At 50.6% G+C, this 15,841-nt stretch overlaps 4 protein-coding genes across 4 annotated transcripts; 2 read left to right on the forward strand and 2 right to left on the reverse strand.

The window, feature by feature from the left end:
• Positions 1-599: 599 nt before the first annotated feature.
• PFICI_01227 (uncharacterized protein) lies at positions 600-2,922 on the forward strand (the record flags this gene model as incomplete). Its single annotated transcript, XM_007829808.1, has 4 exons — positions 600-1,567; positions 1,625-1,746; positions 1,811-2,529; positions 2,623-2,922. 4 exons carry the CDS (start codon positions 600-602, stop codon positions 2,920-2,922), a joined length of 2,109 nt encoding a protein of 702 aa, XP_007827999.1.
• A 435-nt stretch (positions 2,923-3,357) lies between these two features.
• Positions 3,358-5,096, reverse strand: PFICI_01228 (uncharacterized protein; the record flags this gene model as incomplete). The annotated part of the gene is made up of 3 exons (XM_007829809.1): positions 3,358-4,719; positions 4,777-5,023; positions 5,083-5,096. The coding sequence occupies 3 exons, from the start codon at positions 5,094-5,096 to the stop codon at positions 3,358-3,360; spliced, it is 1,623 nt and encodes a 540-aa protein (XP_007828000.1).
• A 398-nt stretch (positions 5,097-5,494) lies between these two features.
• On the forward strand, positions 5,495-13,541 carry PFICI_01229 (uncharacterized protein; the record flags this gene model as incomplete). The annotated part of the gene is made up of 2 exons (XM_007829810.1): positions 5,495-6,852; positions 6,905-13,541. 2 exons carry the CDS (start codon positions 5,495-5,497, stop codon positions 13,539-13,541), a joined length of 7,995 nt encoding a protein of 2,664 aa, XP_007828001.1.
• Positions 13,542-14,130: 589 nt separating this feature from the next.
• PFICI_01230 (uncharacterized protein) lies at positions 14,131-15,528 on the reverse strand (the record flags this gene model as incomplete). Its single annotated transcript, XM_007829811.1, has 1 exon — positions 14,131-15,528. The coding sequence occupies one exon, from the start codon at positions 15,526-15,528 to the stop codon at positions 14,131-14,133; it is 1,398 nt and encodes a 465-aa protein (XP_007828002.1).
• Between the last annotated feature and the right edge of the window lie 313 nt (positions 15,529-15,841).

Here is a 15,841-nt window from a genome sequence, read left to right on the forward strand (position 1 = left end):
GAAGTAGAATTTTCTTCAGAAGCATGTCTTTGCGCTTGACGCTTTCTGGAACCAATAGGATGGTGAGAACTCTCGAAAAAATAAAGTTTTGACAGATGTGGGATAGCCGCCCTCTCCCGCGCCTCTTCTTTTTGGCAGTAAAGCTCGGTAAAGCTAGAGATGATGGAATGATAACGCCACCTCTCCCTTATTGATCATCGTGCGGTATTGGCATTCTCACTTGTACGACGAGTCTTGAAGTGTATCTGGTGGTGCTTTGGACACCATTACCAGACCTTATCCAGTGGCGCACTACGTTTTCCGCAAGACCAATGATGAGCGACGAGAATGAGAGAGCGCCGCACCTAGTGTGGGATGACATCCTATAGTATTCGGATTTGAGTGAGACAAGCTTGTGTAGCACTACCGGACGTACGGGTCAGCCACAAACTCTTTCAACCAGTATTATAATGGTACTCTCTTCTCTTATCGCAAGACGGCCGGGCTGACCTTTGAGCTTGCAGCTCGAACTGAGTATATATTGCTGGTGACGGCTCTCGAGCCTCAGTCGGCGGTACTAATACTCAGCATAAACCATTTGACCACATCTCATCATTATTATGAACTTCTCAAGTGTTGGTGAAGCTGTTCCAGCACTCGCTGGACTTGGCTACTTTCCTCCAGACGACACGCGGTCAATCTACTCGGGTGGCCAGAACTTCACGCATTGTTGTCTACGTGCTGCGAACAGTTCTCTGACAATCGAGAATCACCAATTGGCATTCAGTAATGATTCTTACTTTGAGTCGAGTGTTTCGATCGAGGACATACTGAACTCAGTTGAAGACGGCATCTTTCCATGCGGGGCCCAGTACAACGGAAATCTAAACGGATCGCCCAACATCATCGTCCCATACAGCTGGTGTATTTCTCAGTGTAATGGCTGGGAGATCTCGCACCCTAGCAAGCTCAATCAATGGGTCGGTCCGCTAGTACAATTTCTCCTGCCATCACTCGCCTTCTGCCTCAATATACCAAGAACCCGTAAGCTCGCAATACCGGAATTTGTGTTCCAGGCGCACCCGCGGAACGTCATTGGTTTCACAACATACTGGCTTCGGTTACTCATGGCGGGCATTCTCATGTTGATCGATACCATGGTGTGGCTGTCAATGTGTTTTGCTTTCGCGGGCCCCATGTTACTGAGTGGCGTTTACGAGTTTGTTCTTGACCGGAAAATACTCGAATTCCTGAGCCCGCCTGCCAAGGTTCATGACCGTCCGCAAATGCCCGTCAAGCTCCGAGCGCAACTGTTATTGGCAGTAGTGGTTGGTAACCTTCGAATCAACAGTAGCAGCCTAGAGGCCCAAAGGGAATCTATCCCCGTGCGCCAGGATAGCTACGGCTTGTACAGTGCGAAGCGAACTCAGACGACCGACACTGCCCATTCTACCACTACCGACAATACGTGGACACGGGTGATGATGATGCTTCACGGTATAGATGGTTCTCAGATGTCATTGCAGCCGGAAGTCGGAGAAATATCTCTACCAACGAAGCTCAAATCAATTCTCATGGCCCAAGAAAGGTATGATACGAACCCTTCTTGTCCAGAACTAGGCACCTTACTAATCACCCTGTCCAGCTTCGGCTCGACCATGGGAGCTCCAATCCTGTTCTTCGTAGGTGGTTTTATCTATACGGTTCTGGATATTGATAATCAGCTCGGCGACAACGATCAAGCACATGCACTCGCCTTTGGAACATGTCAGTCTTGACTCCGCTTCTAGTTGCTCATTTGGGCCATTTTCCCATAACTGATGCTTAATAGGGTGGATGACTATTCCGTACCTAGCCATTGTTTCATGCGCCATGCTTTCATCGAACAGCCCAAGCGCTCTACAAGGCATTGTATATGACGGCGGAGATCGTGCCGCGCGTGAGAAGCATGAATTGAGCTTCTGGGACCAATTAAAGGACAAGATCAAGAGTCTACCGCTAGGAAACGTCATCGGTGGTCACTTTGGAGGCTACTCGCTCATTGAGCACACCTATGAAGGCCACTTTCAGACCGTGACAATGTGGAACAGGGGACCCAACAAGCGACGATGGGTCTATGAGGCCATACGAGAGTACTCGAAAGACCGCCAGATATCCGGCGATGAAGATGCCATCACGCCCGACGACGTTCGAAAAGGTCTCAGAATGTCATTCACCGACAAGCGCAACATCATTATCGGTACCCTCTTCCTGCTCCTCACGCCGTCGATTCTAGCATTCCTGGTATCCTACAACACGCCGCGCAAATCCCTGGCGTGTCGCACGCTGACATACATGGTGTACGGAATCACGCAACTGTGCGAGATGCTGCTCTGGATCTGGGAGGTCTATCTCAAGGTGCAGTACGGCTCGCAATGGTCAGACACCAAGACGCTGGCAAAAGCAATCAACTGGTGGGCACAGGCTTTTGTTGCCTTTTTCGCCATCCTTGCCGCCGTTGGTGGAACGTTTATGCAGCTCCTGGGCGTTTACCACTCTTGCTTATGCCGGGTAAGGAACTCTGCCAATTTTTCTCCTTCTCCATCTTGATAGGCCTGGGAGGAGAAAGAAGAAGAAGAAACCCCCGGCTGACACACTGAGCAGATTCCGGTAGAGTATTGGCTCAAGCCAAACGATCCCGGGGCCTGGATCAACATGAGCGATAATACGGCCGAAAGCATCGTGGCGGCCCAGGATTACTGGACCGTTATCGGCACCGTGGCCGTTGTTGTGCTTAGTGTCGTCTGCGCGCTTTGCTGGTGGCACCAGCGACGATTAAGAAAAGTCTTTCGCGAGGAAGCTGATCGTCTGGAGGAGAGTAAGGAATTCGAGTTACCGCTTGGACGATCGCCGAGTGATGTCGCGTATTCTCCCCCAACATCTCCAATGACGCAGCGAACTTAGAACGGGGAATTCTTTGTGCTTAGCTAGTATAATTCTTGTTGGATCTTGAATGATACACACGCCGGCAAATGGTTGGATACAAGTCTAACAAACCTTTTCTTTTTCTCGAGCGGGAGCGACATATTTTGTTCAGTCTCGTGCCGAAGAGCTTGCGCTTGTTAAAGTCCCAATCTAGACAATTACATTAGGAACGAGATTCATTGTCTTTTATTCGCTACCTGAAGATGATACGAACTGAAGCGGCATCGAGCCCAATGTTTCCCGAACATATGCAGACTGTTCTCCCCCGCCTTGCTGCCCATAAGCACCCCGGATCATGCCGGATCATGCCAATACAACGCAAACGAATAAAACGCCAAACGCCAGCCCGATGCAGATAGGGTATCATTGCACATCTACTTTTCCGGCCATCTTTTACATTAAGTGAAAAAACGATCAAGCAAGCGAAAAGTCCCAAGGCTTGAATGCCTCCTTGAAGCGATCTGCGTCAGACGTCTCGTCTTCCACGCTGAGGGTGGAAGCCTTCCAATCGAGTCGATTCTCGAGCTCGAGAAGCTTGGCCAAGACCTTTCGCGGGAATTGCAAGTCGAAGCGGAAGCTATCGTCTAGCGACATGACGAGCTCTTTCCCGTGGATGGCCGCGTCACTATCGTCATACCAGATCCAAAGACGCAGGAAATCGCCCTCTTCGTCCATGCCAGATCCCAAATTTCGCTCTTTCAGGGGCGGGTATTTAAGATTCTCGGCTTCGACCTTGAAAGCAGCCTCGACGAGACCCTTCTGAAGGAAATCAACGGGCACAGGTACGAATTGCCAATGGGCGTGAATGTTGCGAGAGCGACTAATTTCCCAAGTCAATGCGCCAAGCTTGTGGTTGGACTGCTTAGCAACCATGGCCTGTAGTGCTTCCTTGAATCGTGACATTTCTGAATAGACCAATAAACCCTCAGAAGGCATAGCCCGCAGAGTCGGCTCGTGAGCCAGGGGGATGATGATTTGATGGCCCGTGAAGGAAATGCCAGAAGTAGAGAACGTGTCAGGGCCGGGCAGAGGTCCCTTTGCCGTGGTGATATAGGAGTGCTCCCCGATTGAACAAATCAGATGTGTTTCAATCGATGGATTACTAAGACAGAAGAAACAATCTTGAGGTCCAGGAGGGGGACGATGCTCATGTCGCTGGCGGCCTCTCCGACCATGTCTGTCATTGCCGTGTCGATGAGATGGTCCAGATTGGCCGTCCGGGTCCTGCCTCTTCGCGGTTCTGGGAGGCACAAATGGAGAAAGCGTGCTACCTGGTGGGGGTAATGACTTGTTGTCTCCGGCCTGCAGGCTGAAGGCATACATGGCCTTGGCCTTTGCAGCATTACCGAAAGTAGCCACTGAGATGAAGCGAGTGACAGCTCGTTCACCACTCTCTTCCGACTCGGCGTAGAAAAATGGCTCCCTTTCCCAGAAGAAATCGTCCGGGGAGAATGAGAAGTGGTATCGCGGCTTAATGGCATTGCACAGGTCTGCGGTTTCTTGAGAGCTTGCTACTGCAGCCTGGTGCTCAGGAGCCAGAACAACCCGCGAGTTTGTCCATACTCCTGCGGGCCAAGTCGAGGTCAGAAGGATGTCAGTCTTGTTCGCGCCTCTCAAGGCAGCCGCGTCACTTGCCGTGTGAAACGGCAAGTGCTGTTCCTTGGACTGTCCGCCAACAATGCTTGAATCCAGAGCGCCTCCAAGAGTGACAATTCTAATGCCATCTGATGTCTTGTTGACACTGCGCTTGCCAAGATAATGCAGGTTTTCACAGATCTGTCACGGGTATGAGTATAACTGTGTATTAAACCACGTCATAAAACTGTGACTTACATCTTCATCTTTCTCGATGCGCTCAATCACCTTGGGAGGAAGGGGCGTAGTGCCAACAGTGAAATAAGTCGTGAGAGGCACTTGAATCTCGCCATTCAGAAGGCGGGCGGCAATGGACTCGCTCTCTTCTGAAGAGTCGAACAAGTTGCCGGCAACAATAGCAAAGGAAAAGTTGTTCTTGGCGTGCAAAGTTGCGAGCTTTGCAAAGGCCGATTCGAGCTTGCCACCGAGGCTGCCAAAGACGATGCTAAAACACTTTTTAGTATGAAAGGAGCTTGACAAACACAAGTGAGGCTTAGTACTGACACTTTGGCCGCCATCTTTCTTTCGAATCCGATATCCCAAGATTGTGATATGCTTGAATAAAAATGTAGTATAGGTGATGCCTGGAAGAAGTAGTAGGTATGTAGTACCTAACCGCGTGGGTATTGGAGGATGATGGTGGTGGCACTTATGAGGTTGGTCAATTGGTTAAAGTCCGTCGACCAATTGGGCTTGGGCACTGAGTTGATTGCGCTTGCGAGAAGCAAGTCTAGCCTGTTTCGGCAAGGTGTCAGTCGATAAGCTGCCGATAAGATCTTATCGCGCCCAGGGTCGAAAAAAAGTCGAGGTCGCCTTCGCTGTTTGAATGGTGGGGAATAAGTTTCTACTATTGCTTGCTTGCTGAGCACACGATCACTGGAGGCAGGTCGCAATCCCTCCGCCGACAGTCGACAAGATGCCCGCGACATCATCGGGACGTATTGTCAAGTCCCGGAAGGGCAAGACGTCAACTCCCTCCCAGAAGAATCACCGGTGGGAGTCTTTCACGACGAAAATCTCCAAGCTCCATTCGCTCGACCCTCTGCGCAAGGTGCGCCGCCACGATCTCGACGCCGAAGACCTCGATGCAACGACTTCATATTTCAAGAATGGCCTGGAGAAATGGGCAGATCTCGATGTCTCCAAGGGATTCATTCTCTTCAAGAGGGAGGTCTCTCCGCTCTGCGAGAGTTTGGCCCAATTAATTCACTTTGAAAGTAAGATCATGGACTTGCTCGACAAGTACATATCTGCTCAAGAGAAGGAGTCGCTGGAATCTTTGCTCGACCTCCTCACTGCCTTTGCCCACGACTTGGGTACCAGGTTCGAAAAACATTACCCCAGGGCCCTGGATCTAATTATACAAATCGCTGGCCGACGACATGATGCAGCGGTGATTGAGTGGACGTTTGCCTGCCTGGCTTTCTTATTTAAATACCTTTCGCGCCTCTTGGTTGCAGACATCCGACCGACCTACGATGCCGTATCTTCACTTCTAGGAAAGGCTCGCAACCCCCAATATATCGCCAGGTTCGCAGCTGAGGCCATGAGTTTCTTGATCAAGAAAGCTGCCGCTCCTTCCCATCGCGAAAAGTCGCTTCCACTCATTATTGAACACGCCCGCCTCGACCTTGAGAAGACTCGCGGTGAAAGACAGTATGAGCTTTACTACCACGGCATCATGACAATGTTTGCCGAGGCGATCAAAGGTCAAGGAAATGGTGTGCATACCACCGCTCCAGCCATCGTCAAGGCTTTAATCACTTCGGTACCTATTGCCGAGAGCTACTCGGAGGATACGGAAACCTGGGCGGCAGTTGTCTGTGGTACACTTGTCAGTTCCGTGCATCATACCACAGTCGACACCTTTGCACCGATAATAGAAGCCATTTTTGATAGCGTTGTCCAGGAGCCCGGTCTGCGCAACGTGCTTTATTTGCGCTTGCTTGGAACCATCTCTGGCGTTCGCAAGGGTACTAGGATTTCGGACTGGTCCAGTCTGCTTGACTGCCAAAACCAGTGTCTTAGTGCCTTGATGCAAGATAAGTCTGGATTGGAAAGTCTTGAGGCTTCGGCAGTCTGGGACCACATTATTGTGAATATTGCTCTTGTCTGGCAATATGCGTCTTTTGATGCAGTTGCCCCTCATATTGCAGGACTCACCAAAGCTCTCACGCAACAACCTCTCAAGTCATGGTTTATACCTTTCTGTTCCTACCTATCCGAGCTGGATGCCAGCAAATTTCAGAGTCTATTCTTGAGTCACTTTCAGAAGTAAGAAATGGTCCGCACAATGAGATTTTGTGACAAAGCTAACAAGATCCAGGTTTGTCGCTTCCCATTGGGCAGAGGACGCTAATGAAGATATGCTCTATGTCATTCTACCCAAGATGGTCCAGGGCAATGCCATTCCTACCCAAAAAGACAGCAAGGCGTTCACACTGCCACAGTCCTGGCAAGATGAAATCATCAAGACGTTCGGTAGACTGGAAGCCTCGCCATTTCCCGAAGCGGGCTCCAAGGTTGGCAACGACGATACTGAAGAATGGCGAAGTAAACGGCTGCCAAGATATGCGGCGATTCTCCGTCTCTTGGAGTATGTCAACGTAGACACCAAGACTATCGAGTTCGTCTCAGACAGACTGTCGACAAAACTCAAGCTTGCCCTTCGACCGTCCGATTCTCTAGAGACCGAGGAAGCCCGTTTCATTGTCAGCCGAGGGTTTTCGTCCTATCTCAGAATGAGTCAAGCGATTGGCCGCTTCGATCAATCTCTTGGGCCACTACTCAGAGCGGCTGCACCTCGATACTCACGTCTTACCGGCTACCTAGAGGCGATGCTTGCGTACGAGGCACAATCGACAAGTTCATCTAGCCCGACATCTCATGGCGACGGAAGTGTGAGCCCAGAAAAAGGACTCAGCCCCCTTCTGAAGAGTCTTATCCGTAATCTTTCATCCCAATCATCCGAACTTCGCCTCGCCTCCCTCAGGTTGCTTGGTAATATGGAGTCCGCTCCGGACCAATTGGATGCTTTGTCAATCATGTTACAGACAGAGCAAACATCACTGGATCTGCAGAATGCCCGAGCCATTTCGGTTCATCTTCGTAAACTTGGTGCAATCTATTCCCAAATTGACGAAACCGCGTGGCTGCGCCAGGCAGTGCCTGCTTTCCTCTTTGGAATGCTGACGGTCAAGCTTATGCCTGTATGGGAGACTGCTGTAGAGTCTCTCAAGCAAGTCAGCCAGACGCAAAGCGCAGAAGAAGTCATCTGGGATTTGGCTTTCGAATGGATTGAAGCTCCGTCCAAACGCTGGGACGGGTCTTCCAGAGAAGTTGCGACCGGTGGCGTACGCCGTGGTGCCACAGATTTCGAGTGTCTCAACCTTGATCAGCTAAGGGAGAAGGCTGACGCTACCAAACATGCATCCATTGAAGCATCGGATATTCTGCTCCAAGACTTTGAGGAAAGCCAAGAACAGGCTGAGGAGAGACCAGCAAATGCTCGGACACAAGCACTCAAGGTTCTTTCAGCGGCTCCAAATCTGGCAGAAAAACGGTCACGCAAACTAGTCCCTATCTTTCTATCCTGGGCATCCAGCAGCGATGATCATGGCGATGCTTCAGAGGACGAACCAGTCCCTACTGAAGGCCAATTTTGGTCCTTGACAGACAGAAAGGGGCTCTTGGGCGTATTTGCAAAGTTTGGCAACCCCAAGGTTCTTTACCAAAGCCAGCAGGTCTACGATGCGCTGTTGAAGCAATTGGCAAATGGTGATATTGAGGTTCAAAAGACTGCCTTGAAAGCCATTGTGGCATGGAAACAAGAAGGCGTCAAACCTTATCAAGAGAATCTTGAATTTCTACTCGACGAAGCAAGATTCAAAGATGAGCTTACAACTCTTTTTCAAGGCGATCGCCAAATTCAAGCGAAACACCGTGCCGAGGCTATGCCTGTCCTCCTCCGGCTCCTTTACGGTCGCACGATTTCAAAGAAGGGAACATCCAGCGGACGCGGTGGCCTCCAAGCTACCCGATTAGCCGTGCTTCGAAACTTGAGCGTCGAGGACATGGGTGGATTTCTTGACATTGCACTGGGTGAATTGCGTGGCGTTCAAGTCATTGACAAGAATGGAAAATTGCTCAGCGAGGTTGTAAATCGCGAGCTTCTCACTGTGCGCAAGCAAGTCGGTTTTTTGAACATGATCCTCTCGATGATTAACGAGTTAGGCACGAGCGTTGCCGACTACACTTCCACGATACTCCCCGCAGTGTTGTACTGCTTGATCAGTGCTTGTCACAGACTTGGGCGGGCAAGTGGTGAAGAAGAGCAGACCGAGGAAGAGGGGCATACTTCACTGCTACGAAACGTTCGAAGCATTGCTCTGAAGTGTGTTATTGCTCTGCTACGAAATGCGCCTACGTTCAACTGGGCACCTTACTCGGATGTTCTTGTCAAGGAAGTTGTGGCTCCTAGACTTGAGAATCTGCCCAATGAAAACACAGAAGGTGTATCAGGCACACTGCAACTTCTCTCCACGTTTTCGCTCATTCCCAAGACAGCTTTGTTTCTGGGTATCGATACTCGCATTATTCCCAAACTGACTGATCTGTTATCAATCATGAAGGCAAAAGATGAAGTCAAGATTTTTGCTCTGAGCATCGTGCGCAACCTGATCAGCCTTGCTCAAGCACCCGCTGCCGAGTCCGAGTTCAACGAACTCATCAAGGAAGAGCTGCTCGACCCGAACCTAGATGTTATCCTGGGGAAGATCAGCGGCTTGCTGCGGTCACAGGAGAGATCCGAAAATGAACCTGGCAAGGAACTGGGAAGAGATCTGCTTGCTGCGAGCGTTGAGACTGTTGTTGAATTGTCGCCATTGGTTCAACAGTCTGGCAACACGACTGAGCTCATTGACATATCAGTTTACTTGCTCAATCAGCCACCCCGTCGTGTGCATCCGAAAGTCAAGGGTGGTGTCCTCACAATATTGGAGAATTTCTTGCAGCTCGTGGATGCTTCTGAGACTAGCGGTTTGCGCAATCGCATCTATGTCACTGTCTCAAGTCTTTACAACTTCTTCAAGGACAGGCCCAGTCGCGAGGCGTTGTCGAGAGTCCTCGCTGTTTTCATCTCCAAAGACACAGAGGTCCGAGATGAAGTCGCCGACCTCTGCAGCAAGCTCAACTCCTATGTCGAGGGACGGATTGATGAGGCTAATTATGACACTCGGCTGGCTGCATTCAACACTATTACGAAATCGTCTTTTACAGCCCGAGAATGGGAGCCATTGCTACAGAACATGCTGTTCTACCTCAAACACGACGAAGAATACGGTGTCCTATCCTCAAACTCAGTCGACGGCATTTGCAGATTTGTAGATGCAGCAACATCATCTACTGGACGAGAAAAGGATACTTTCTTCGATATGCTCCAGAACATGGTTCTACCCGCAGTCTTTTCTGGGGCAAGGGAAGCGTCCGAGACTGTAAGAAGAGAAACAGTTCGCATGCTTGGATACATGGTCTCTCATCTGCCTTCGTGGGCTCCAGTCAGTGATTTGACAGGACTCGATCCACCAGCCGATGAAAACGATGTAGACCCTAGCTTTTTCAGCCACATTCTCAGCTCAGCTGCCTCTCGGCAGATGAGGGCATTGCAATTTTTGTCGAAGGTCAACCACCACACCGAGCTGGGCAGTCGTAATCTCGCACACTTCTTCATCCCTCTCCTTGAGCACTTCATCTGGGGGCGCGAGGATGGTGAGGATGATCATGGCGTGGGTGCGCAGGCAACAACCACCATCGCTGATCTGGCAATTTCGCTTGAATGGCCGCAATTCCGAGCGATCTTGGGCAGATATGTTAGCTATATTGAGTCCAAACCAGACCACCAAAAGCAGTTGGTCAGGATTCTGGGCAAGCTGATTGAATCTCTTTCCATCGCTGCAACGGAAAAGTATGGAGACCTTGCCTCCCCCGACACCACTATGAAGGATTCGTCAGGCAAGAAACACCGCCTTGCATCTACAATGCCAGCCTTGGACAAGTTCAGTGACGACGTTGTCAACAAAGTGTTGCCTCCTCTTATGAAGTATATACATCATAAAGACGAGACGACTGTCAGCTCACGTGTACCCGTCGGAGTCATTATTGTCCGACTACTCAAGATACTTCCACCCGAGTATTTGGAACAAAAGCTGCCCGGTGTCTTGACAGATATTTGCCATATCCTTCGGAGTAAGGCATGGGAGTCTCGAGAAATGGCGCGCGACACCTTGGCCAAGATGACATCCCTGCTTGGGCCTACTGCATTTGGATTTGTGCTCGACGAACTGAGAGGCGCGTTGACAAAGGGCTACCAGTTGCACGTACTGTCATACACCATGCACACAATTCTTGTTCAAGTCATCCCCGAGTTTCAACCAGGTGATCTTGACTACTGCCTGGACAAGATTGTTGCGGTCATCATGGACGATATCTTTGGTGCTGTCGGCCAGGAGAAAGACGCCGAGGAGTACATTAGCAAGATGAAAGAAGTGAAAAGCAGCAAGAGTCAGGATTCCATGGAACTCATTGCCAGAACTGCTTCCATCAGTCACCTAGTCGAGCTTGTGCGACCTCTGCAAGCGCTCCTGATGGAAAAGCTTGACCTGAAGATGGTTCGCAAGATTGACGACCTATTGAACCGAATAGCCAATGGACTGCTCGGCAACGCCGCAGCAGAGAGCAGAGATACTCTGATTTTCTGCTACGAAGTCATTCAGAAGGTGTACGAAAGCAAAAAGCCAAATGTAGAGGTGAAACTGGATCCCAGGCTCCGCCGCTACCTGGTACAGAAGGGCGCAAAGAAAAGTGGCGAGCGTGGTACAACCAACAAGTACACTCACAAGCTTGTCAGATTTGCATTTGATATTCTTCGCTCAATCTTCAAAAAGCACGACAGTCTGCGTAACGCTGGCAATATTACTGGTTTCGTCCCCATATTTGGTGATGCTGTCGTTTCAGGGGAGGAGGAAGTCAAGATTGCCGTCTTCAAACTTCTCACTGTCATCGCAAAGGTTCCGTTCAAGACGGATGCTTTTGCGAAGCTGTACAAAGTTGTGGCCAAGGATGCGATCAAAAGCATTTCGATCTCAACCACGACAAGCACTGACCTGGCTCAGACCGCGTTGAAGCTTGTCTCGGTCATCTTGAGGGATCGGCGAGACATTCCCATCAGGGAAGCTGCAGTAGACATGCTCCTGGGCAAACTGAAGGATGACTTGACCGAACCACTTTACCGCCACGTTACTTTCAATTTCTTGCGCGCGGTTCTTGACCGCAAGGTTGAAACCGCTGCAGTGTACGACACACTTGATTATGTTGGCAGTGTCATGATCACCAATGACGACAAAGATACTCGAGATCTCGCTCGTGGTGCTTTCTTCCAATTCCTTCGTGATTATCCACAGAAGAAGAATAGATGGGCAAAGCAGCTCAGCTTTGTCGTGGCCAATCTCAAGTACGAGCGCGAGGGCGGCCGACTTTCCGTCATGGAAGTTGTTCATCTTCTCCTCATGAAGTCGGCCCAAGATTTTGTTCAGGAAGTTTCCACTACATGCTTCATTCCCCTCTTTTTCGTACTGGCAAATGACGATAGCGAAAAGTGCCGCCTTGCAGCAGGTGAGCTACTCAAAGAGATTTTCCGCAAAGCCGACAAGGACAGCACTGCCAAGTTCCTCACCCTGCTTCGCAACTGGCTTGCACAAGATGGGAATCAGACCGTACTACGACTCTCCATCCAAACCTTTGGCTACTACTTTGAAGCAAGGGAGCCCGTGAGCAAAGACCTAAAGGACTTGGGCCTTGTCTCAAGCAAAATAGTCGAGATTCTGGACGACTATGCGACCTATGCGAATGATTGGGAGCTTATCAACACGATTGTGGAGACGGTGGCGATTCTGATGGACAAGCATGAGGCCGTGATACTCGCCAATGAGAAGCTATGGCACGCCGTTGGAAAGCCACTTGCTTCCCAACATCCAACAGTCAAGTTGTCAAGCATCAAATTGCTGAACAAATACTTGAGCGACTTTTACGAGCACACCGAGCAATCGGAGGAAGCTGAGGCCCTCGTCGGCTCCCAGGGATTGCGTCTCGAAAAGGACGCCGTCGAGGCTCTTGTCATGCTTGCAGTCAATATCATCAGCCCACCTACAATTGCTAGATGGCGTCGGCGCTTGTCCAAGCAGGGTGCCGAGGATATGCCGGAGATTGAGTCCAACACTGAAACGCCAGATGTTGATGAGAATCTGGCAGGAGAGGTCGTGCAGACTCTGGCACGCCTGGGCAAGTTCTTGGATCCCAAGCCATCTGCTTCTGACAATGCATCACTCAAGGTTGGCGATGATGAAGGTGATGAAGAGAGCGAATTGAGCGACACTGATGAAGAAAAGTCAAAGGCCGCTTCCATCACCCTGCACACGCTGTTCAACTTCCTGTCTGACATTTTAGTCATTGAAACGGCGGCTCGGGCCTCCGCGCTCATCCCCAAGGTTGCGGCAATGCAACTCTTACACCTCTATGTGGCGACACTTCCTTCCACGACCCACATTGCACCCTCGCTTAATATCCTACTCACTCCACTGCACCACTTGACGGATCCATCCATTCCGATCCCATACTCGACCGACCGGTCTTACAAGCCGCGCGTGGAGGAGCTCCAGGACAAGGCCCGGGAGCTCATGGAAACGCTGCAGCGCAAGATTGGCACAGAACTCTACACGCGAGAGCTACTTGAGGTTCGGGAGGCTGTCAAGAGGCGCAGGGAAGGACGCGCCCGGAAGAGGAAGATCGAGGCTGTGGCCCAACCGGAGCGCTACGGAAAATTCAAGAAGGGGAAGCTGGACAAGAAAATCAAGCGCAGAAAAGAGAGGGCCGGGGAAGAGCGAGAAAGACGTCACGGAGGGCGGTACTGAGGAACGTTGTAAAAAGTGCTGGTTCAAAGGGGCAAGCGAGGATAACCCGAAATATCGGTTTAAATTCATTTTTTCCATGTTGCATAGTCATGCATGGGCTGGTGTTTTAGGAGTTTTTTGAATGGGATTTCTACCAAGATTAGAGAAGCATCTATCACTTACAGTCCTGTTGTACCATGTTGCATTTTATCATCCACATGTCGGGTGTCTTGTCTTCTCAGCTCTACCGGCTAAAAGGCACGAGATCCGACAAGTGACAGCCGTCTAAGGAAACGCCTGCTAACAGGCTTTTACTCGACGTGTATAAAAGTCGCTGCAGAATGCCTTCGACATTAGGAAGGCTACCCGTCTTACTTGCAGAAAAGACCACGCAAGTTTGCTCAGCCATGCAAGGCTTGTCATGTCTCCGTCATGGCGTCTGTCATTTGTATCTGATATATCGAGTTATATTGATTTTACAAAGTTAGGATCATGCTCCCGCATGTGTATGGTAGATAAACGCCTCCGTTTTAGGTGATTCATTAATATACATTGCAATGCAAGATGTTTCGCTGTTTGTGAATAAAGCAAACATATTTCTTGCCTTGGTCTAGATTGCTTTCTCCGTCTCTGCTTCAAAGAGGTTGAATTCTTCGAGGGAGACCTTTTGTGGCGGGAGCTCTTTGGCTGATTCGACGCCTCGAGCGATTCGCTCATATGTCTCTTCCGGTAGTGGCCTTTGCGGTGACGACACTTCCGTGGCCTTCGCCAACTCTGCCACGGAGCCTTGTGTGCTGTCTGGCGGCGCGTATGTAACTTTGCGGAAGTGCAGGGTCGCTCCGGGCTGCCGCTGGATCCGACGGACTCGGTCTGGCATTTGCGAAAGGACTTTGCCAGTGTCAATATCGACCAAAACCTCGACAGCCTCCCGGGAGCCCTCTGGCCATGCGTATATTGTGCGTGTACGCGGGCCAGTCTCGGTCGGTGAGCCAGCTTCCGGTACTGAAGCGGGAGTTGAGTCTGGTTTGCGTTGCTGGACCGGGAACTTTCGACCCACGCTGCCTAAACGGACGCGGGCCTCAGGATTCCTTGACTGCGCAAAATACTTGGTCATGGTGAATCCTTCTGTCTTTTCTCCATTTTGTTTCCTGCTCCGGGTCGGCGTTTTCGGAGCTTCGATTTCGTCTCGCAAACTAGCTCTCAGCTCAGCCAATTCGTGTTCTCCAAAGGACGATGGTCGACTCTCCCAGACCCTGGACTCTCTCGATTTGTGGAATTGTCGCTTTGTAGATGGCGTATCAGCCGCAGAATGCCCACCATCTAGCCGAGGACGAGTACCACTTCCACTGAGAGAAGGCTTTGTAGTGGTTGTGGCAGAAGAGGTTGCCGCCGACGTTGATGGGTCGCGTGCTTCCCGTGCTTTGGATGCCTCGTCAGCCTCCATTGAGGCTTCCGACGAGACAGCTCCCTCGGCTTTGTTGTTGCCACCATTTCCGGCACCCCGCTGTGTTTGTGTGCCGTCCTCCCAGAATTCAATGTCTCCATCCACTCCGAGGGTTCCACGCTTGACCAACTGCCCTCTTTCCCTCATGAGATCCTCAACAGTGATGTTCCGGTCGCCAAAGATATTCAGGTGGTCGCTGATAATGTGTCTGTTCCGACAAGACGGGCAGGTGATGAGCACGGATCCTTTGTGGTAGCCTTGCTTTGAAATTGTGTGCGATGACCTCGAGCCGCAAGGAACGCATGTGAATGTAAGCTCGTAATGCGGTTCTAACTGCTTGCGCGTCTTGGTTTCGCTATTGTTGCCATCCTTTCCGGCAGGAGGCGAAGGGCGCCCAGGCTTGGGAATTTGGTGCGCATAGCGACGAACGAGCTGACCGGGCTGTAGAGTTCGAGGCAGGCGAGGGTACGGTCGAATAAGAGGCGCAGAAAGGAAAGGTGAGGGCGCTCTCGGTGCGCGAAGGATGCTGCCGAAAATTCTCTCAGTGATGCGTTTTGTAGCCATCATGAACGCATGCTTGGGAGGACAAAAGAGACCACCTGGCAGTGTTGGAGTTGAAAGGTATAGGTAAAAACGTAATTATAGAAGAGGGTAGAATCGTTCAAACTTTAGGCTCTGGCTTGGCACCTTGTTAGAATACGTAACTAAAGATGGGGCAGCGAGCTTTTGATCAAGCGTTTGTAGAATACTACGATCCTACGTACTGTAGCAGATGCATTCTGATAAGATAGGGAGCAATCTTTTATCGGCGCTGGATTAGCGTCTCGATAAGAGTTAGCTGCAGGGATAAAAGCGCGATGCGCAAACGCCAGACGCC

Source organism: Pestalotiopsis fici (assembly GCF_000516985.1).
Source record: "Pestalotiopsis fici W106-1 unplaced genomic scaffold PFICI_Scf_1, whole genome shotgun sequence".
Taxonomy (NCBI): Eukaryota; Fungi; Ascomycota; class Sordariomycetes; order Amphisphaeriales; family Sporocadaceae; genus Pestalotiopsis; species Pestalotiopsis fici.